Here is a 23,250-nt window from a genome sequence, read left to right on the forward strand (position 1 = left end):
TCTGCTTAGCTGCTTTGTAGAATTTCTCTTCTCCTCCCTATTCCTCATGCAAAAAAAAAAAAAAAAAAAAGGCTTTTTGATAAAGTTTGTGGGGTGTTTTATTTGGGTCGATGTAAAATCACAATGTTTTGTTTCATTATTTGGCCTCTGTTTGCTTCCAGGCTGGAACGTTTCTTTCAGCGTAGGAAACCAAATGTCATCCATGGATAATTCTGTAATACTGATGACTCGCAGACCAACCCCTGAGAAGTCAAGGATGAGGCTTCTCCTTGCCGAAAGAAAAGGAAACTAGGTCTTGCCGTTACAAAACGTTTGATTACATCACACCAGTTCTCTTCAAATAAAAGATCAGTGATACGCCAAAGAAAATAAGATATATCAAGAAAACATGTAGTATCTTCTTCTTTTTATACTTATTTATTTATTTTATTTATTTACTATTTTTGTTTGTACTTCCTGAAGAAGGTGCTCCTTGTGTAGAGATTTAGAGTACATTGGGTGCAGAGTGGTGGTTGGAGGTTAGGGTCAACTTTGCTGTCCGCTCCGTGGATTTTACAGGCGATTTGCTCTTTGCTTTAAGAAGAGAAAGTGATATTGGAAAAAGTCAGCACTTTTAGATTAAAGCAAAGCACCCTTCACAAAGCCACAAACAAGAAGCAGGACAGAAAGTCCATGGCTTGTAGCTATCCTCGCACCTGCGGAAGAAGTTATAAGATATTCGCTCATCTTGCAGATTTCCAATGCTCCTTATAAGGCTGTTTTAAACACATACATTTATATACTTAATTAGCTCGCCAGGTTGGCTCTGGTGCCCATGAATGTCTTGGCATGCACTGCAAATAACAACACATACAAAGTATTTCAGTCCCAGGGAGGTTTTTTTGTTTTGCTTTGCTTTTGTTTCTCATCTGTCTTTTTAAACAACGTTATCCAATGAAACCATATACCAAGAGGAACAACCCCAAACACTTTCCACCTCAGAGTGTTCTTTACAAAATCATTTCCAGAATCACATCATTGACTGCTAACAAAAAGGTCATCTAGAGGCTAAAGAGTGTTTTCGTGTGAAACAGAGGAGATACTGGCAAAAGGCTGTGTTATTTACAAGGGGGAAACAGTATGATAAAAGGTTTGGAGTATTTATTTTTGAGAAACTATATTTTCCCACATTTTTTTTTCTTTTAAAAAAGCTATGAAAACAATGGTACATATCATTATTTCTAAAAACATTACTTTATATTTTAAATATGTTATCAGAATAAAAACATTCAGAACTAGACTAATTTAACTCACATGTTTGCACACCAAGGACATAAGTATTTAGATGTCCTACATTCCAAGTCTCAGTGCTTGATAACTTCCTATATCACGAAGAATTACATTCAGAATTTGAAACATATTACTTGAGGTGAAAACCATAAATTTAATTTGGTTACACTATAAATAAAAGTTCCAATTATAACAGGTTAATGGTTAATGCATGTTTAATAGATTTTAGAGCTGTGTTGTATACTTGAAAAGGATGAATGTTATTGACGGTTACAGGCAGCAATTCTATAACAAAGTAGTAATGGTGTTATAAGCAGCCCATACTAATGCTGGACTTCTAATAACTGGTGATTTTTAAAAAATATATTAATCATGTACACGCTATTTTTGTAAAGAATTTAACGTTAAACTGAATGCTGGATTCCACTGCAGCCCCAAAAAGCACATTTATATTCTCATCAAGAATATACACAATGAAAGCAAAAAGAACTCTAGGCAAATGCTCATTTTTTAAGGTTTTCAGATGTTTATAAGTAAAACATTTCTCTGTATCTGCTAACTATGTTCATAAGTGTAACAAGAAGTATTTCTGTTCCTGTCTTGAGTAAATTTTTCCCTTCAAAAACAGGGATTAAAGTAAATCCAGATCTCTGAACACTTCTTCCTTTTGTAAATACATGGTGTGAGATGTTGCATACATAGTAGTTGCCATAAAAGACTCTTAGTCCTCTGTCACATACACAAGAGCTTCTAATTAACAGTGGTATTTCAATTATCCATGTGTGAACTGAATTTCCAAATGAATATTAACTTCTAAAAGGAAACGTGTCTCAAAGATATTACTAAGATTTTCAAAGAAGTCCAAGGTAACTCTGAGCTTAGTTCTACTGAACGTAGACAGGACTGGGAAGCCTACTTTTCTCTTGCCCATCTGATAATACCAGCCTCCCTGTACTACACTGCAGTAGTTTGCTGGGCTTCTCAAAACACTTGTTTTGTTTTAGGAACAAGAAAACACACAAGCAAATTTGCTGTAACTTCTTCCTGTGGGTTGTTCTCATACAGGTATTATTTACAAACTTGTGCCCAAGGGTTGAGTTCAATTTCTGGTTTTGTTTTTATTGCAGCATGGCTTTCTTCTCTCTTTTATGTAAGGTGTAAAATTTGTCCTTTGAGAGATTTTTATAAAGGCTTTTCCTTCCCTAACTAGGTTAGCAGAACTTAGAACCTTTGTTAGTGTTAGATCATTTCATGATGTATTGAATTATTTTCACTCATTTTATTTCATTTAAATACTTTTTTTGGTTGAACTAGAGAAATACACTGCTCAAGACAATTCTAAAGAGGTCTTTGGAGATACATTTCCTCTGCACAAAATATGTACAATGCAAATAAGGATAAATACTCAGAAGAGTCTCATGGATATTTTTAAAAGAGTTTTTTTAACAATTCATGGCATTATAATTTGAGAATTTGAAAGCTGTAATGTGTGGCAGAGAAACAGTACGATACAGAATAGGTTTGACTTAAACTATTTCACAGTGGGAAAACAGCACCAAAATATTTGCAGGCAAAGCATTCTTTGATTTTTGTTTTGTTTTGCTTTTTTTCAATATGACAATCTGTAGATCCCTAAATTAGGAGTCATATATTGTATACACATGATAACCTTTCTACTTAGAATGTTCAGTCTCTGTATAAATTACGACCTTCCTCCAATTCATATCACATGTTCTACATGCATGTTCTTCTGTAAACCGCAGTTTGTTTTTCTTTATCGTGCAAAGGATTTTAAGTACACGCACTAAGTACAAGCTAAAGTAATACTGAACACATAAGAAAAACTTAGGGGAAATACAACTAAAACAATTTCAGCTTCTAGGTAAAGAAAGAGGCTGTTAGGATTGTTGGAAATCACTGTCGTAAAGTGTCCTCTGCATGGTTTTGGGAACTGATTAGTATATCCTAATGTCATATAAGGTCTGTATTTACTGGCTTAATAGTCCCCAAAATGCTGTCTAACTCAAACTGATACATTTTCAGTAATATATCGCCCCTAATAAAATTGACTTGCAATATACAGTGACATGTATGACTATTAGGTGCACTCTCATCTTTTCAGTGATTTTTTATGAAATACAATTGGAGTTTAAATATACTCAGGTTTCTTTTTTCTTTTCTGGAGGTGTGTAAAAGAACTGTATTTGTTCTCTCATTAACCCAAGTATTTCTTTAGATTTTGGAAGGGAGAAAGCTGCAAATGTAGAATAGTAACATAGCAAAACTGAAAGCAGCCTTTTTATTTTTTTCTTTCTATTCTGTCATATTTGCTCATATTCTATTATTTTGGTTTCCATCTAGATAAAGGATAAGTAACCAGAAATAGCCAGAAATTTCCATTTTGACTGAAAATCTAAAAGTCATAGGGTGTTTAAATCAGAGATTTAGTTTCACTATTTTTAGACTTAAGTCAGAGGCAAAGTACAAATCAGAATCCAAATCCAAATGTCTCGAAAATACAGAGTATCCAAATTCAGAGTTTTCATGCGGGTGTGTTTTTGGTGTACAGTTCTAACCAGGACTTAAATAGTATCACTGGAACTGTGAGCATGGTAATATAAGTAAAAACCTGTTGATTTAACTGTGGATTTGCTAAATCGATTACTCATTTCCCCGCCATTTCTAACATTATTTTGTAATTAACATAATGAGAGCTAAAAGAAATTTTATTGCAGGTCAAGAACACTGGGCAAAGATGGACTACAATTATGTTACCCTCAAAGACAGTAACCTGGAAGAAGAATGGTAGTATGTACACATACATTATTTCTGCATTATTAGTCAAACTCTACTTGATGTGTGGGTCAGGGATTCTCACATTTTGACCTATCAGCCACTGAGATCAGTCCTGTCACAGGGCAAAAGAAAGTGACAACTTTCCAACCCTGAGTAGAGGGGAGAATTCTGCCAGAGGCTTGAGCCACAATAACTCCTGGAGCTCTTTCTGGGCTAAGGCAGGTCACAGCCTTTAACTTGCTGCCAGCTACACCTAAAGCCATGTTCTAACACAAACTTGAGATGGAAATACTTATGAGAGGAAAAACCTGAGGAGACTTCAAATATAGGTAGCATGCAGTAAAATGACACTTGGCTTCAGGCAGTGATCCAGAACAAGCCATAGTAAATCTATAAAAGGAAAATAGATAGCAGTATGAAGGGAGAAAGAAAGAAAGAGTGGGACTTTGAATGAATTCTGCAATTTCACAATGCCAAGATGGACAGAAGTAGAATTATGGGTACACTGGTATGAACAAACGTGGGATTTTACATTCAGGCCACTTTCTACATTCATCCCTTACACCAACCCATACCTAGAGAAGCATTTAAATCTTCTTCCTCTGCAACATATCTGAGAGTCATGGTTTTCTTTTTAATTCTTCAAACAGTGCTCTTGTTCATCTCTCATTCTTTAACCTCTTGACTAGAACCAGGCTTCCTAACTGGGCCATCATGAACTATGAAGAAGCTAAAATGATCTCTAATGTCATTCTCAAAGATGAAAGTGAGATCATAAAAATTATCTGACCCTTTCATCCTTTTACGTCAAACAGGCAGGAGGGAGATGCGAGATCCCTAAACATATAATGGAAATGGGAAGTGCATCAACTTTTATAGATTTTCATACTGTTCTGATGAAAACAGCCAAAAATCATTGTTGAGTTTTAACACAGTTTGAACTGGATAGTGTAGTTGGCTTAGTCCACCTCTAGTGTAATTTTTGCTCTCTCCTATGTCCTTTATCCTGTAATTCACAACTTTATTCTCATCAGTGCATTTCCTTCTGTTTTAATATGTAGCTTTGTTTAAATTGTTTTAATAAGTAGCTCAGGACTGAATATTTTACATACTGGCATGATTAGGAAATCCTGATACAGTATTATATTGGCTTCATGAGTGTCATTCATTCCTGTAGCAGTAATCCTAAGTTTTGTTCAAATGCTTATGCTTCTTGGAAACTTATTTGGGCTGTTTTGGTCCAAAAGTGAGTCTAGCTATCTGGACAGACTACCCTATCAAAAATTCAACTTCTGAAATTTTAATTTCCCTAACATTTTCATGTGATACACTCATGAACAAGTTTAGAGTAGTAAAGTAGCAGTAGGTTAAATACCCGTTTGGTGAAATGAAGTGTAGATGAATTGTCTCTGCAGGTGATATGTGGGGTAGAGTGTGTCAGAGTCAAAATAATTTTTGAACCTAAGACACATACCTTTCAGCTTTAGATATACTCAGAAACATATTCTTCCTTCTAGCAGCTTAAAACTTTTTTAGTGCTTGCTACCTCAAATTTCATGTGTTCAGCCAAGGATATAGTGAGTTCTTGATGTCTCTGAATTGGTTAGTGGCTATACAACTATGACTACTTCCATCACTATACGTTCATTATGTTGTGGAAGCTTTTTTGTTTTGATACTCTAATTTCCCTGACTGACTTTCTTTTCTTAGGAGAATGACATTCTGCCTACCTGGGGCTCTCAGTCACAAAGGTTCAGGCATCAGCCATTTGTAGCAGATATCTTAATTCTCTTCCTCCCTTTAGTTGGTGTTTGAGCCTGCAAAGTTTTAAAGGGTTTTTTTTGTGGATTTGTTTGTTTATTTTTCTTCACATTGACTATCTCTTCACATTTATAAGTAATGCATTGACTTCAGCTGTTTCTATTTCAATGAGAGAGTACTCTTTGGGAAAAGGGTTGCTAAGAGAGGTGTTTGCAAATAGTCTGCGGAACACCTGTGTTAACTATTTAAATAAAACTAACGTGAAAAGCAGTCCAATATCCAGTGCCTGTTGCAGCAGTTAAAAGCTGAGAGGGAGAGGGGCAACCTCAAGCAACTGCAGGCTCTAAATTAGTTAATTGGTATTGTTTGAGAACCACTGGCAGCATGCTTTATGACTGCTCTTATCAGCACTGGGCACCTTTCTCTCTCATCCCGTCCCTGAAACCCATGGATATAAAATGTCTTAGACTTTTTTTAATGTGTGACAGAAAAATATATAAACCAGTGCATTCCTATTTATTTGTGTGAAATAGCTGATTTGAAAGCAAATGCAGTTTTTTGTGACTGTCCTGTGGTCAGGACCCATCCTCATCCACTCACTTGCATACAGTTATGCTCCATCCTGAATGAAGGTAGGAACTTTGGCTGTTAACAAAAATTCTTCTTGAATTGACTCTTTTATTAGTAACCAAAGTTGCTGTTGTAACTAAACATGGCTCCAGCACAAATCACTCAGTATTTTTGTAATATATATAAATTTGTGTATATTTGATATATGTCATATCATTGTAATTAAACTGTTAACAGAGCCATTTCTGAAAGATACCATAAAGTTACAACTAGAGTTTTATTTGAAGAAAAGTAGCATTGAACTCATCTTTTTCCTCCTGTGCTTTTTGCATCCTGTTCATCCTTTCATCTATCGGAAAAAAATCTTAAGTGGAATGATACTTAATATTACTCTATCATCTTCAACAGCTGTCATATCAAGAAAAACATATACAAAGAAGGTTATTATAACATAGACAGGAGGAAAATTATCATTCTTTGTAAATATTTCAGCATGAGATATTCAATCTCTTTTCTCGCTTTTCACAGCTGACACTGCTTAGGCTTATGTTTGACATACAGTCAACCTGATCTCCTTCTTTTTATATCATTTATATAAGAGCTATTTTCATGGAACTCAGCTAAGCTCCCATTTATCTGTACCCATCCAACTGGATGAGTCTGTTTTCTTCTGTCTGATTCCTAGATGGTAAGTGTTTTGAAGCAAGGACCATTCTTCTCATCCTTTGTTTGCCTGGTGGATAATGCAGTTGTTATAGAGATTAGAACAATGCCTCTGACTCTGTCTAAGGGCTATGACTCATGAGCTCTTAACGGTTTTAGCTGGAACAGTTTAAGATGATAGTGCTTCCATCTCTTTACCTCCCCCTCTTAGGGAAATTAACCCCCCAATAGCAGGAGTGATACATGCAGATACAAGACCCCATGCCATCTCTTCATATGTCTCAATTTAACAACCCAATGTTTTAGTTTACCATCAGCTGTCACAGAGACTTAATGTTCAACACTGAACTGGGAGAGCAGAGGAGCTGGCACCTATTTCCTTCTGCCATTCAGATCTGGGCCAATAACTTCTGATTGAGGCAAGACAGAGACATTGGGTGGCAACATTTTAAACTGTAAGACCTAAATCAGAGTTCACAAGTCAAATGCTTCACCCTTGCTATTACTGTGATAAAATAAAAAAGTACATTATCACCCCTACAAACACAGTGCACTAGTTTGAAAATGGTGCGTTATGAGAAAGAAGCTTGAAGTATTTGTGCCAAATCCTGTATTAATTCTATCATCTCCTTCACATTCTCTATTGTTGAATTTTTCTACTTTTATTTCAGATTTTTTAACTTTCTTGTTACAGTTCTGAGATGTAGGATCAATCATAATCATGAAATGTCATTCATCGTTATTGCAAGACTCTTCAGGTATGAGATGGTCACTGATCAGTACATATTGTATCCATGTGAATAATTCAACAGAGTACAAAATAGGTAATTGACCTGTTATTTTGACAGAGTTTCAGACAGGCACGATGCTATGTAGTCATAGTCTCAGACAGTATTATTCTACTAAAGGGCTTTGCACCATCTTAAATGTCTAGCTCTCTGTGAGACCTACTGCTAGTTCTTAGCTTCATAATTTATTTATTATTGTTCCTTGACAAAACATCTTGCCCTCTTAACTCTTTTTTCAGTTGCACAGAATGAACTGGAGATGGTACACCATCTTCTGTAGTTATGTAGAATTCACTTCTATAGTCATTATAGCCCTATGGCTGTGATTTGGTGGCCAAAAACCTCAGTCAGTGTCGCAGGCAAAAGTAGCAGCTGAGGGAATAACAGCAGTAGAAATAGAACTGGCAGCAGAAGCAGCATCCAGATTTGCTATCTGTATTTTTGTTGCTGTTGATGAACACAGATCATATGTACAAAGCACTGGGAATGCTGGCTGTGGCAGTTAACTTTCACATTTTTATTCTTGTCAGCACATTAGGCATCTTTGTTCCAAGACAGTAGCATTTGTCAGTAGGTGGGGGAACAAATTTCAATGAGGTAGATCAGACTGGAACACCAGCATACAGACAGGATAGCAAGTTGCACTGCCAAAAAGTATGACAGCAAATTCCTTACGATAAGGTAAAATGAAGGGTTTGGGGCAGAGTCTTCTCTTCACAAGGGCAGCAGAAAGATCATCAGCTGCTCTTCAAATGACATCCAGCTTTATCATCAGCAAAGCAGGATTAATTGATTATTACTGTAGCTGTAAAGAACATTATGTGTCTGGAATATCTTTGAAGCTCATTAATTATTTAATCAAACAGAAAATCCCTGTCCAGAGATTAAGAAAATACTAAGAGTGTTGAGCTTTCTAACTAGTCTGGCCTAAGGTTTCAAAGACAAACGCTAGAAAAAACTTGATCAAAGTTAAAGAAAAAACACACAAAAAAACATGAAGCAACAAAACCCTCCACCAAGAATGCTCCCTCCCCCTGAATCTGAAGGAGCTGAAAATAGCAGTTTTCAGGTATTTTCCCTCCCTTCATTCTGCCCCCAGACACTTCACTGCCCCAGACCTCTTTAGGTGGTACAAGCTGGGTAAAGCTTAGATTCTTCTTATAATTCATTCTCACTTTATGAGTAGAAGAGAATTCATTTTCATCCTCATGCTTGAGCCAAATTTTTAGCTATTGTAAATGAATGCCATTCTTTTGACTTCAGCAGAATTGTATCCATTTCAACCAGCAGATAATTCTACACATTCTTTTTAATTTTTATTGATGCAGAGGATTTTCATAATGAAGTAGGGCACCATAGATGGGAAACTTCCTGCTTCTCATCTGAAACAAGCAAAAATGTCCTCTGCTTTGCTGTACACGTGTCAAGTAACAAATGGGTTGTGTTCTGAAGCAAGGAAATCCCATCAGTTATTTCAAGAGCAGGTCCTGTCACATATGCTGCAATCTCTGGTGACCCAGTGCAAGCTGCCTGATTGTGTAGCAATGAAAAGCAATTTGAGTGAGCTTACAAACAACTCATAAACAGCTTCCCCCCGCCCCCCCCCCCCTTTTCTTTTCTTCCTTTCTTTTCTTCTCTTTCTTTACTAACTGTGTGGCCCATCTGCAACCTTTCCAGTGGTTAATTACCAAAGAATATTACATCAAGCATGTAGAACAGAATGACTGTGATTCTGCTACTCAGGATACTCCTGTGGGGTCCCCTATCAGATCTTTATCTATCAGTTTTGTTCTAAAGGTGAGGTGAGTCTGACAGGTTCATTTTAAATAGCTAAAAGAAAGGAAGAGACGTGATTAAGTGCATACATAGCAATGGCAGATGGACATTGAAATATACTGGTAAGGTTACTAAAAGAATAGGAAAGATCTCAGCATACATGTGTGTAGATAAACAACAATGTAGATGGAAAAAAGGCAAAATGAGTTTCTTAAACTTTGTGCATTTAGTTCCTGCTGTGTCTGTCCTTACTGTTTCTGGATTGGCTTCATAGGAGGCAAATTTGTAGTGCAGCATCCAAAGGCAGTTTTCCATGTTTTCATGCATATAACCTGTACTGTATTTAAAAAAAGCAACTGCTCAAGAGTAGTCCAGGCTATGTTTGAATAATAAAAATGGAAATCTGCCATGGAGTCCCCTTTCCTGTAGTAGGGTGTTTCTAATCTGCCATTACCTGCTTTCTCAAATTCCCTCTTACCCCTGCTTGTGATTAGCTAAGGTTATTTAACATTTCTTTCCAAACACCATCACTTTTACAGGAATATGTTTACAGTGGAGATAGCATATGTTTAAGGACAGAATCCATTATTATCTCAACAAATCTCAGAAGACCATGATTTTCTTCTATGATTCAGTGTTAGTGCTTAACCATGGGCATAACTAAGGGTGAAAATAATACATCTGATCTCAGAGAGGATATGTTTGAAACTAAGTATACCCAGTACTCAGCCTGGCACGGGCATGTGGGAATGACCAACTGCTAAAACTTGTAGAACAACAAAAATGAGCGTATGTTGTTTGGCAAGTGCTTTCTCTTCTTGGTTCCTGAACCTGTGTTTTTGTAAGAGGAATAGAAATGAATAGAAAGGTGGCAGTGGTGTAGTATCAGTGATGGGCAATGGCAGTGAGGGCTGCTTACAAAAAGTAGATACCATTTTGCTTGTGACAGGAGTTAGAACTGCAGATCCACTGAAAACAGTTTGTATACTACTGGATTCAGTTGGATTTAGCAGTAGAAACAGGAGTTTAAATACTTGTATGCATTTGGTTCTATCAATAAGTATGCACATAGAAGAAATTAAGATGTGGGGTTTTTAGGAGAAACATAAGGCAGTAGTGAGTTCATTCTGCATTGGAAATCCTGGCCTAAAAAAAGGGGGTTAGCTGCTGTTAAGACCTTGCTTTGTCAATGAAGTTATGTGGAGCAGATTAGCACTTCTAAGAAGATGCTTACAGTTTCAAGGTCAACAACTAACTGGCTAATAGTGCTACATCAATTAACATGGTTAGAACGTATTCCGTTATTTCAGAGAAGCTACAAAAGTGAAGTGGCTTTGTTTCAGGAAGAGAGAACCAAAGTGCCAGTTTCAAGTAAAAACAGATTTTGTAGTGTATACAGGTGTAGAATGGGATATTCCTTGCGTCACCTTTTTGCAAGAATTTCTGAGAATGGCTGAATAAGGTTCAGAACAAGAACAAAACTCTCCTTTGGTTTTTGCTTTAATGTAGTCCTAAGGAAACAGGCTTGACCTTTTGCTGTGCAACAATCAAAATAATGGTTGGTGCCTCCCAGCCTTATGCGTACTCACAGTTTCCAAAACAGCAGCTGCAAAAGCCAAAGTCATTCTCTTAGTGAAGAAAGGAGTAATGTTGGGTTGGCTATTGCCTTGGTGGAGGCTAGAGCAGATTATTTGTCCCCTCACTTTAAGAGGAGATGTAACGTAAAAGAAAAAAAAAAAAAAAACAAAACAACACAGAGGTTGGTTTATATCCCAGAAGATTCCAAATTGGACATAAAATTTGTGCTTACAATAGGTTGATAATAAAAGATTCCTGGATTCTGTAGATAAAAATGGAGGCTGGAAGGAATGTCATCGGTTTTTCAATATCAAAAGACTGAAGAAATATGTTTTCATCCTCTTCTTTTGCATTCACACCTGATAATCAGCTTCTCAGTGTGGTCTATGATGCCAAGAATCCAGGTCATTCTGTCTTAGGTAAGGACCACCTTCTCCTTTGTGCTCCTTTTCAAGTCACTCACTGCAACTCTGCCATCATCACAGGAACAGTTCCAGCATGTAGTTAGGTCAATAGTTGAATTTGTTACTTCAGGAAAGAACAAAATGTTGCTGGAAATGTGCAGTCTGTATTTAAGCAGTCAAAAAATGGACCCAAAACTTCTTCATTTGTTGCTATTCCCTCTTCAGTTCTCTGAGCCTGATCTTCTTGAGTCTGAAAAGCAACTAATGGCTTTGAGTGCTTTAACAAAGCATTGGCAGAACAGGAAGAGTTTGGGGGATATATGCATTCTCAGTACATCAAATTCTGCAGCCTTTTGTGTTGCTATAAATGTTGAGTGATTTGAATGCAGGTAGCAGATTTTGTCTAGATTTATATTCATGAAACAGTGAGATTTGGTGTAGCCTGTAGATTATTTAGCTTCCTTTTACCTGAATTCACTGCAGCTCTTGGATCTCAGTTAATTGCAACATTGTTTAGAATCACAGATTCAAAGAAACACTAAGGTTGGAAAAGACCTGTAAGATCACCAAGTCCAACCATCAACCCAATACCACCATGCCCCACTAAACCATGTCCCACAATGCCACGTCTACACGTTCCTTAAACACCTCCAGTGATGGTGACTCCTCCACTTCCCTGGGCAGCCTGTTCCAGTGCTTCGCCACTCTCAGTAAAGAAATTTTTCCTAATATCCAGCCTAAACCGCCCCTGGAGAAACTTGAGGCTGTTTCGTCTTGTCCTGTCACTAGTCACTTGGGAGAAGAGACCAACACCCACCTCTCTGCAACCCCCTTTCTGGTAATTGTAGAGAGCAATAAGGTCTCCCCTCAGCCTCCTCTTCTCCAGACAGAACAACCCCAGTTCCCTCAGCCGCCCCCCATAAGACAAGTTACAAGGCTCTATACTTTTACCTTTGGACTAAGATACATTGTTATGAATTATGCAGAGAAAAAATGCCTGTCACTCCACCTACACAGGACATTTTCTGAATATATGCAGATTTGCCTGACAAATTACTCAGATTTCTGTTAAGCTGTGATGGCTTACTTCATTTGCTGCAGCCCATGAATATGAAATGAAAGGGTCAAGCTGTGTTAGCTTTGACTTTTGCTTTCCTGACTTTTTTGACTTTGAGGTAGAAGTTTAGTGCTTCTCAGTATATTATCTGAAGATTGTCTGTGGGAGATGTTCTCTTTAGCTCTTTCTTCCTATATTGAATCTCCATTACCTAACAATTACAAATATCTTTTTTACACTCACATTGCATTTTTCAGAGCAGCACAAAATGCTAAATGGACCTCATATCACTTTAATTTGTCAGCCCTGGCTATATAGATCCCTCATAGTTATCACAGATATTCTTATTTTTGAGTAAAAGAGGAGAATGGCAAAAATATTTGTTCATTTGGGAAATGCTGATATTTTAAAATGGCAGTGACTGTAAACTGCTTTTCTAGAGCTACCTATTAAATATCTATTGTTACGAAATAAATGAAATTCTGCAGTATGCTTCAGGATAGAAGGTGTTAAGTAGAGTGCTATCTACCTTTCAAAAATAAATTTTAGGGACAAAATGTTAATATAATCAGAGTCAGACTTTCTTATATTAGTAGCCAAGTTTTTCAGAAATAGCTTAATACAGATTTCTCAATAATTTCACAGTGTCAGGTTTCCCTCTGCTGTAAACGTATTTCACTATAGTCTGTGAGCATGGCAGTAAAATTTGTTGCTTGCCAATAACTATGCACCGGCTCTTTAATATTGGAGAATATTTGATACAATTACTTATGGTTAACAGTACTTCTCTCTTCAAACAGTATTGCTGAAGTCAATGTATTACTCAACATGAATAAACACATCACAGTCACCGCCTATGTCTTTCAAATACAAGCATGTGGTTAATAGTGATAAATTTGTATTCAACCATGTTTCTGTGTTCTAGGCTGGTTGGATACAATGGTTACATGTAATATAATCACACAGCAGTCTTGTGCATGCATGTATCGTTAGCATGATGTAGAAGAAAGGAGGAGTTTCTCATTTGACAATATAAGGAGACTGTGTTGATGTGGTATCATAAAAAGAAAGACTATTACTGCCTGTGACACCTCTTTTCTGCTTTTCTGAGGTCTCACAACTGATGTCTCTCCTTCCTCAGCTGAAGTTGCTCCTCAAATTTACATAGAGCTAAAAACCCCTATTGCCTTGTGCTCCAGTGGGTATTTCTATTGGTGTAGAGTGAATGTAAAATGGAGTGAAAATCCAAATCTCACCATAGCTGGAAAATCAGGCCCAGATTTTCTCAAGTAAAGGAAAGTAAATCTTGGTTCTCAAGAGTTAAACTGATGTTCATCAAAAATGTCACCAGTAACTATTCTGTAGCTAGTGACCATTAAATTGAAATTAAGCCTCATATGGATTCTTGGTACACTCTTTGTTTCTTCAGTAGATGGGTTTCACCTCTGATGAATATAGCATTAATCTGTGCTTCATCATAAAGAAAATTAATTAATAAACTAAATTATATTTTAATCCATTTAATTTTTAAATTATTTATGATTGGGATTGTCTGTACTTGATCTGCAGTAATCTTTGCTCAAGGGAAAAATTAGAGATTAAGTTTTTTCTATGTTTTTTTTTTCTTTTTACAGGGACCTTTCCGTGTAATAAACTACTAGCTCTCAAATAACAAATGTCCAGTAATCAGGCAAGACATTGCTTGGACTAAAGACATAAACAATATTATAGATTCAGTTATATATCCAAAGTGGTTTAGTGGATTAGCTGTTGCGTGCAGAATTTGGCCTCAATACAATCTAGTCTGTAGCTACATATTTCATAAACTTGTGACTATTTTAATTAATTTCACATAGAACTGAACAGAAACCAGAGTTTTCACTTTGTGGACAAGTATGCTACTCTGAAATGTGTAAGTAAGTCCAATGGAAAATAAGTGGTATATAAATTTCTCTGAAAGGAAAGCCATGGTAGAATGATGGTTTTTAAATCAGTTGAAATATTTCTTTTCCTCTAACAGCTTAAACATTTTTTGAAAGAGCTAAAAAATAAAAATGGCTCCATTTCAGAGAAAGAGAACTGAATGTAACTTTTAAATAAAAAAACAGTATACAGAGGTAAAATGGCGGTAGTATGTGCATCATATTTTCTAATAGCAATAACAAATTTCATATGAATAATCATATTATTCCAATCTGTAATGAAATGTGTTTTCCTTATCAAAATGTTTTTCTAATACTATGCCTGTAAGATGAAAGTGATTTCACAATAGATGTGCTATGAAATTTGTTGTATTTCCGGTTTTGGTTTTGATGACATGGTATTTGCTAGCAGAAAAATGATGCATCAGAACAAACAAAGTTAGCTTCCATTATATATTTTAATCTAAGTTGTGATCTTCTGCCTTACATTGGGCCCTCAGTGTAGAAGGAAATAACCCAGAGACACTTAAACTTACAGTTTGTTTTCCAGAGGATTTTTGATCATTTGCAACATGTCTCAATTTTTTTATCCTGTCCATCTCTCTATTGCCATCATAGAGTGGTCAACAGCTGCATCTCCTGTCTATTCATGTACCTTTGCATAACTGTGAATTTTACTGTATCAAGGTAGAAAATGCAGACTTATGTGGCTTACAGGTTATTTATACAGTGCTGTACAAAATCCCCAGAACAAAATGTGTAGAATGTTAATTTCTACCTGACAGACAATTGAGGCATCGCCATTTTAACGCTTGATTCAAAGCCAACAGTCAAGCAGCTGAAGATGACAAACCCACATTCTCTGACAAACCCATGGTCTTTCTAAAGCCTACACAACAGAGAAACAATCTGGTGCATCTAAGTTCTGCTTAGATTTGGAAGTCAAGTTCCTTATGAAAATAGAATTGATACTAAAAGTAGATTAATTTCACCAAATGTTAGACATATAAATGTTAGGTGACTGGTGTAAATTAACTTAGGAAGAAACACTCTGGGTGGGTGTTTTATTTAATTTATCATGCACAGCCATCTTAAAATGAGATGAGTCATTCACTGACATGCCCCTCTATCTCCACACACACTACAGGGAAAGCTAAGCTTTGATTAGAGAGCTAACCTTAGGTGGATAAAACCAGTAGAGACAAAATCCACATATAGGAATTTAAGGCTTTTTGCTTCTTCTGCCCAGAAACTTATTCTTCAGCTTTTAGGAAGTAAGGAGGTAGTAGGAGGAATAAAGCCAGAAAGAAGGAGGAATAAATGAGCACCACGCTCTTCCTAGTCACAATTCCTGGTTACCTTTTTGAGTTAGCCTTCTTTTACATGCTGGTAAGCAATCAAATGAAAGCTCAAAATGCTTTACCATACCTGATTGTGGACTTTGTTTGGGGATTTTGGCTGCTGCTTCAGGGCTGGAGGTGGCACGCACACGCTGATTGGCAGAGTTATGGATGCTACTTGGAACAGCTGCTGAGATGTTTTTGCGAGGTTTCATGTCTTGCAACCACATTGGAGATGCCTCAAAGGCTTGCATTCGCCGAGAGTGGCTGTTAGCGTTGACTTTGAGAAATGCCTGGGCCTTGTATTCCTGAAGGTCTCCATAGTTGGCATCGGTCACTCTGCACTCATACAAGCCTTCGTCCTTTTTCCTCACTTTTGAAATCTGCAGCTTGTGGGAGATGTCATTCCCTTGTACTTTCACTGTCTGCAAATTTGCCAGGAAAACAAACATGTTGTCAGGTATTATTCTATCTCTGGGGAGACTCTACCAATATAGAGCCTGTCCAGAGAAGTCAAGTGCCAGATTAATCAGTGGTGTGATTGTGCTTACTGCAGGGAAGTTGCATCAAGGATGAATATGATTATTTGCGCCTGTGAGGATGTCTGACATCTTCTTTCCAAAACTGTTTAGATGGTTTGCTCTGAAATGCTAATTGGCCTCAGACAAACAACCCAAACTACTGTGCTCATTCCAATTAATTGCTTAAGATCGTGAACGTTCTTAATGAGCTTTCTTACATAAACCTAATATCTGTGCACTTCATTGGTTAAGCCTTTCCTGTTAGTTGGCTTTATTGAATAATTCAGTTTTTGAACTAGTGTGTTAACAATTCTGTTGGAGAAGTTTGCCAATATTTAAATTCTTTAATAACAATTTATTAGATTAGCTTTTAGTCTTCACTACATTGAAACTGCATATTTGACATTCAATTTGCCTCCTTCAGGCATGTCCAGACCTTTGGTATTTTTTGTTTATTAACCATAACAAGACATCTTGTGTCAGGTAGTTCCTTTTGTCTCATTTATACAAATGTGTACTTATTAAAAGTCATATATAATTTCTTCAGCACATATTCAAGTAGCACATATTCAAGATCATTTTAAAAATTGTCAGCTAAAATAAGACTCCTGATTTATTTTTAATTGTTTTTAATATCTGAGGGTAATATAACATATTTTTGTCTCACATAATTAAAACACACATGAGTAAATTATGCATCCAGAAATGTGTGATAGGTATTAAGATGCATTAGGAAAGGTAACACAGATTCCTTTCTGTATGTTCATCACTTTAGAGAATTCATATTTAATTAATTGTCTATTACTCTCTATCAGGATTAATATCTGTTGCCCCACAGGAAGCCAGTTAAAAGGGATTCAGTGGGACAGAAAGCTTCAGCTTTGAAGAACTCCTGAACCTGCTTTACTTCCACCGTTATACAAACAGGGATGCAAATGTTGCTTTGTGTCATATCAATGACAGGCAATGAGGAAACATCAGGGTGATGAATATACGGTAGATCACAAAAATGGAGAATTGTTAGATTGAAACTAGGCACGTGTTATTGGTGATTATACAACACATTGCTTCCTATAGCTTGGCATGCTGTAGTCACTGGTGTTGGCAAAGCACCTATTCTGTCTGCTTGATAAATTGAAGAGCAATACTTGTGAATACATTATTGCTTTACGGTACTGGATGGACTTTACAGCCTGCTGTGTTGTATCCAGCTCTGAATTTATACTTGGCAAACTGAGTTGAAAGTATGGATTGCATACTTTCAGGCATAACATATGCAATATTAATTACACAGAAAGTGCTGGATAGTTATTTAAACCATATTCAATAATAATATATCTCTACTGAACAGCTCATATTCAGCAAAAGGATTAAAGAAGTTTCGTATGAATGGAAAGAGGATCTGTAGGTCATATTCTGCCTTCATTTGCTCCCATGCAACATCTGCAAAGTTAACAGTATTGCACAGCACTAAAGAAAAACAGAATTTTTGGGGGGGTTGCATTTGAAATTTAGAAATTGTTGCAGTCAGCATGTATGCATGTTTTCATTTTATCCCTGATTATCATTTAAAACCAACAGAAGTGGTGTATTTCAGCAAAGTTTAAAAACACATTTAGCATATTTTACCATTTCTTTAAAGAATTTACTAAATGCACTTAAAAGTTTGCTTTCCTCTTCATGAAGATACTTTCCAGTAGTACTAATGGAGACTCTGTGTGTGCCTTCAAGAAAAAGGAAGGCTGCATTTGTAACAAGTATATTTAGACTGTCAACCTAATGTTGACTTTTTTTTTTATTGCAAATATAAAATGCTTTATGCAAGCTTATAAAAACACTGTATGAATACCCCATTGTGAATTATTGTCATACATAATGAAAGAAAGAGATTTTTAACTTGAAAGATGGGACAAGCTTTACAGCCTATACTGTGTCACAGATCTTATGGATTACTATGGGGATTTTGAATGAGCCAGTATTGACAAGGAATAAATTGGCTGCTAGCACTATGTCTAGTGGAATAGTATCCAAAGACCACATGTGGGCCTCATTTGTAAGATAGTCTACAAACGTAACTGAAGATATGGTCCCTGACACAAATCCTTTATAGTGTTTGGTAAGAAGTATCATAGGAAACGTAAGTATGGCTAGAATAGGTATCGTTTTTAATATAACGTATCTGAATTCTCATTTATATATTCCTTTCAGCCATACCTAGCTGCACTTTGACCTGATGTAATTACTTGGTTAGTTGTTTGTAGGCATCAAAGAGCAGCAGAGTAAAGGATTTAACAGAAATGATTCACCACTATCTGTTGCTGTTTTAAGCTTTGCTGGTACTTATAGCCTTGGCTGCAGCTGAAAGGCACTTCCAAAAGGACTGTGTCTGAGAAAAGGAAAACCCCTTTGGGCTCATACGGCATACTCATGCTGCAGTATCAGCTAAATATCTGTGTCTTTCCACTGCAGTAAGCACCACACCATGATCCCACCACCATACATTTCTGGGGACGCTAAGAGGAGAGTCTGAATTCTTCTGAGGTCAGGGGCTGTGGCTGTGCCTGAGTCAGGATACAGGTCTGCTGAGAAAGGCATCCTTTCCCTGGACAAGGGCTGGAGCAATGTTGCTCATAATTTTGTTGAGACAACATTCTGGTTTAATCTCCCAACGGCAGATTGGTAACTCTGGTGTCAGAATCCCACTTCCCTAAGAAAGAGTCTCAGTGGCCAAGAGTGGAGATTACTCCCAACAGGGAGGTCTTGTCCAAAGACTTGCTGAGATTTTTTTCTGCCAGCAGATAGAAACCTGGGAAAGCACCCGTTTAAATAGTTGCACACCCCACTGAAGCAAAGCGCAGCTTCACGGCCAAATTTCAGCCTTAAAACCAGCTTTGGAGCACTAAGGCAGACTCAGCCGTTGCCCAGGGTAAATGAAAACAAGAGGTAAAAGGATGGGCGCAAGCTGTCTGCTTCACGGGTGGAAACAGAGCCTGCCGAAGGTCTACTGCCTGGGCCTTGCTTGCCGAAGCCTTCGTGCCCAGGGTCCTCAGGGGCGTAGGCTGCGTGGGGCAGGGCTGTCCTGGCACCCTCTGCCAGGGTCAGCCAGGAAGGAGCTGCGAGCTCGCGGCGCGGAAGGGGTGGGGATGCGGGGGGGGGAACAGCCTCGCCGCACCCCGCCGTGCCTGCTCCCAGGCGGCCGCCGGCAGCGCCCGGGGTGGGCGCTGGCTGAGGAAGGACCCGCCCGGCCGGCGGGGGCTGCCCGCGCCGTGCGGCGCCACTTACGCTGATCTTGGTGCCGTCGCTGTCCAGGTCCCGCTCGGGCAGGAGCTCCACCTGCAGGGAAAGGAGCGCCGCGGTGGGTCGCGGCCCCCGCCCCGCCGCCGCGGGCGCCCCGCTCCCCGCCACGGAGGCCGTGGAGCGGCGCGCCGCGTGTGCCACCTGCGGGCCGCGCCGGGGAGAGCCGGCACGGGCCGCGAAGCACCCCCAAGCGTGGCGGAGGGACATTGCCCTACGGACCCGCCGCCCGCCCCCCGCCCGACTGGCATGGGCGTCTCTTCGGGGCGGCTGCACGCCGAGACCGGTGCGGAGGTGGCAGCGGAGAAAGGGAGGAGGGTCCCTGGGTGCCGGTGTAAGTGGACGTGGCCCCCTCTGTCCTGCTCGGAAGGCTGAAATGGCCCTGTTGTATGATAATTTTTTTGCTTCTTTGGGGCGTTGATTCCCCCCTACTTCCCCCCCCCCCCCCCCCCCCCCCAAAGTGTGTGCCCTCCTGTGGCAGCTGCACGAAGAGTTAGGGTGGCCAACTCGACTGCACCACTCGAGGGCATGTGTAGGATCTTGCCATTTGGGAAATAAAAAATTCCCGCAAGGAGCAGTCTCTGAACAGCTAGCTGCTTTCCAAAGGGAAAATGAGAGAGACAAAAAAAAAAAAAGAAAAAAATTTAGACTTTGGAAATCTGTGTGGTTTTGTGAACGTCCTTAGTTGCATCCTGAGACTGACAGGCACCAAAGGCACCATCCCTTGAAGGGGGCATTTTTCTCTGCAGGTTCCCGCACTGTTATTTCATGGTCAAAATTAAGTCCCTGGGGAGATCCAGAAGCTCCTTCCTCCTCCCCTCTTCCCCCCCCCACCCTTTTTCTCATTCCCTCCCTTCCTCTCCACCCCTCCTTCTTGTAGCATTCCCGGATGGTTTGGGGACCCCATGGCAGAGGATCAATACCTGAGTGCCTGTCACCTCAGCTCCAGCCTCTTGGTCCTCAGCCGCCCGCAGAAACCACCACTGAATTTCTAGGTACACAGAAGCAGAGCCACTTTGGAAAGCACAAGACATCTCCACATTCTGCCCTTCAGTGGCCGTGACGTTTCGGGGAAACTCAGTGAATTTTGCTGCAAAACAAATGAATAATGTGTTGGGATCTCCTGTTACCTACTCATTGTTTGTTCCCTGCTTTTTGTGTTGCCTTTTTCCTTCTGTCTCTTTTTTTCCTTTTAAATTAATTTATCTGTTTTCTTTTCCTCATTGCACCTCTTTTCTGATTTTCCAGATTCCCCACACATTATCTCCCCCAGTCTCTCTCACACCCAAGTATGACTTTTCTCCCTTATGCACAAATCCACCTTCCTTACACTCTAAGCTCTGCTCACAGGAAAAGCTATAGACCCCCCTGCTTGCTCCCATGGGCTAGTAAAGTTTCGTGTAATTAGGTCCAAATACTCTTGGGCAGAACGCAGTATTTTACCAAACTCACCTAGGGATTTTGAGCAAGACCAATTTGGAAGAGAAAAAAAACCCCGGACTGATTTATTGTATTTCATAGGTCTGAGCTGGAGATGTGTGAATTGTTAAAGCTTCCACAGCCAGCTGGAGCGGCTGTTGGAACGGGCACTCTTCTGAGGTGCGGGTTGCAACCACTCATCAAAATGCCCATTTCAAAGGCTTTACCTGAGTTAGTTACTCTTTCTGAGAACCTCTGCTTCCGTAGTCAGACCAAGAAGCAATACATCTTCTGTTCCTCAGCCCTGGCAGACTTTCTAGAACTAACCTTCACCTTTGTAACCCAGTCCTTTGACAAACAGGATCTGCCCATTTCAGTGTACCACTGCTAGGTTTAAAAACTAATCCTGATGGACATAGTCCAGGGCACCAGTCTTTCTTTAAGTCTCAGTCTTTACTTCCTTCTCATCCTTTCCTATAACTCCCTTCAAAATTGTGCAACATAATGAAACATGGTAGTCAAGTGAGGGGGACTACAGACAAACAGTGTAATAAATAAAACTGTGTTTCAAGAAGAGGAAAATTTGGAGTGACTCTGCAGTGTTGCTTTCTGTTATGCATTGTTACAGATTGAGTAGAGCATATTATGATGCGAAGGAAATATTGCTCGTTGTCTCCTCCCCTCTTTCTCTCTCTTTATCCAGTCTTCCTAGCTAACCTGGCATTGGTGGGATAATTTAGAAATACACTCAACCAGTGTTACTTCTTTTTCCCTTTACATTTCTGCTTGGCAACAGATACTTAGCAAAGCTACTAGCTTTATATTTCACGGTGTGCCTTTTTCTGCCCCCCTCCCCGCCCCCCCCCAGTCAGCGATTGCAAGTCACCGAGTTAAACTGACGAAAGGACTGTGCATTTTGTGTGTTAGAGGTTTGTAAGTTTGTTTTGGGTTTTTTTGTTTGTTTGTTTTTTCCCTCCCCTCCTGGTCAGTGCGTGTGAGTGGTGTGGGGACGCGGAGAGGAATACTGCCAGCATCCTCCCCGAACGCACCGCCAAGCGCAGCCCGGCACAGGCTCGCGAAGCCGGCGGGGCGCTACCGGCAGGGAACAGCGGGCAGCGGGCAGGGAGCAGGGGATGGCGGGAGGGGGCGACGGGCAAGGAGCGGAGGACGGCGGGCAGGGAGCAGGGGACGGCGGGCAGGGGGCAGTGGGCGGTGGGCGGGGGCAGCGGGCGGCGGCAGCGGGCAGCGGGCGCAGGGGGCGGCCCCGCGCGATCTGTCCATGGTGCTGACAGCGTCGCCGCAGCCTCGAGGTCCCAAACAACTGGCTCCTGCAGCACCGAGGCTGCTTGAAATGCAAGGCGCGCCTTTCGGCGAGGAGGGAGGAAGGCGACGGGGGTGCGAGGGGAGGTCTTCAAAGAAGTCGATTTTGTCTTTTTCTCCTTTTTTCTTTTTTTTTTCTTTTTTTTGGGGGTGGGGGCAGAAATACACATAGTCACAGAATCGAAATGAAGGTCTGACTCTGAGGATTGCAGGATAATAAGAGAGGAAAGGGGACGCAGCAGGAAAGGAGACTGCAATATTTTAAGGTAGGCAGTAGATTTAGCCATCTGGTACTTGGTCGGAATGCAATAATTATGTATGGATGGGTAGATGTTTATTGTATTCATACATGCGTACAGTACAAACATGCACAATCCAAACACATGTATGTCCATTCACCAACACCCCCTTACTCTTCTGCAAGGTGCCTGTTATTTTCCTCTTTGCAATCAAGTAAAGGAAGCCTGTTTTATTCCCACTTTGGTGAAACTTCTCACTTCTGTTCCTATTTACAGACAATTTTTAAGCTATAATGTAAACCTGATGCTGGGTGTCCTCATCTCTTATCCATTGTGGTTGTTTCCCTTTTTTTTCTTCTCTTCTTCCTCGTGCTCCCCCCTCCTCCCAATCCTGTTCTCAGTCTGTTTTAGCATAGAAAAACACACGCAAGTATTTGACAATAAGTGATCTTACCTTGGGTAGAAAGTCCTTGTTGAATATACATAACTGAAAAGAAAATGAATCCAACATAAGCTAGAAAGATCCCCATCAT

The 23,250-nt window shown here is 39.5% G+C and overlaps 1 protein-coding gene across 2 annotated transcripts; it reads right to left on the minus strand.

Moving 5' to 3' along the window:
* Positions 1-484: 484 nt before the first annotated feature.
* VSTM2A (V-set and transmembrane domain containing 2A) lies at positions 485-23,250 on the minus strand. 2 transcript variants are annotated; one of them, XM_059815726.1, is made up of 5 exons: positions 23,172-23,250; positions 20,663-20,829; positions 19,728-19,778; positions 16,013-16,349; positions 485-573 (listed from the first exon to the last, which is right to left on the minus strand). In XM_059815726.1, the coding sequence occupies exons 1-5, from the start codon at positions 23,248-23,250 to the stop codon at positions 485-487; spliced, it is 723 nt and encodes a 240-aa protein (XP_059671709.1). The 2 variants fall into 2 exon arrangements, with proteins under 2 accessions (XP_059671709.1, XP_059671710.1); XM_059815727.1 differs by lacking the exon at positions 485-573 and adding an exon at positions 619-695.

The sequence above is a fragment of the Gavia stellata genome, chromosome 3, assembly GCF_030936135.1.
Source record: "Gavia stellata isolate bGavSte3 chromosome 3, bGavSte3.hap2, whole genome shotgun sequence".
NCBI lineage: Eukaryota > Metazoa > Chordata > Aves > Gaviiformes > Gaviidae > Gavia > Gavia stellata.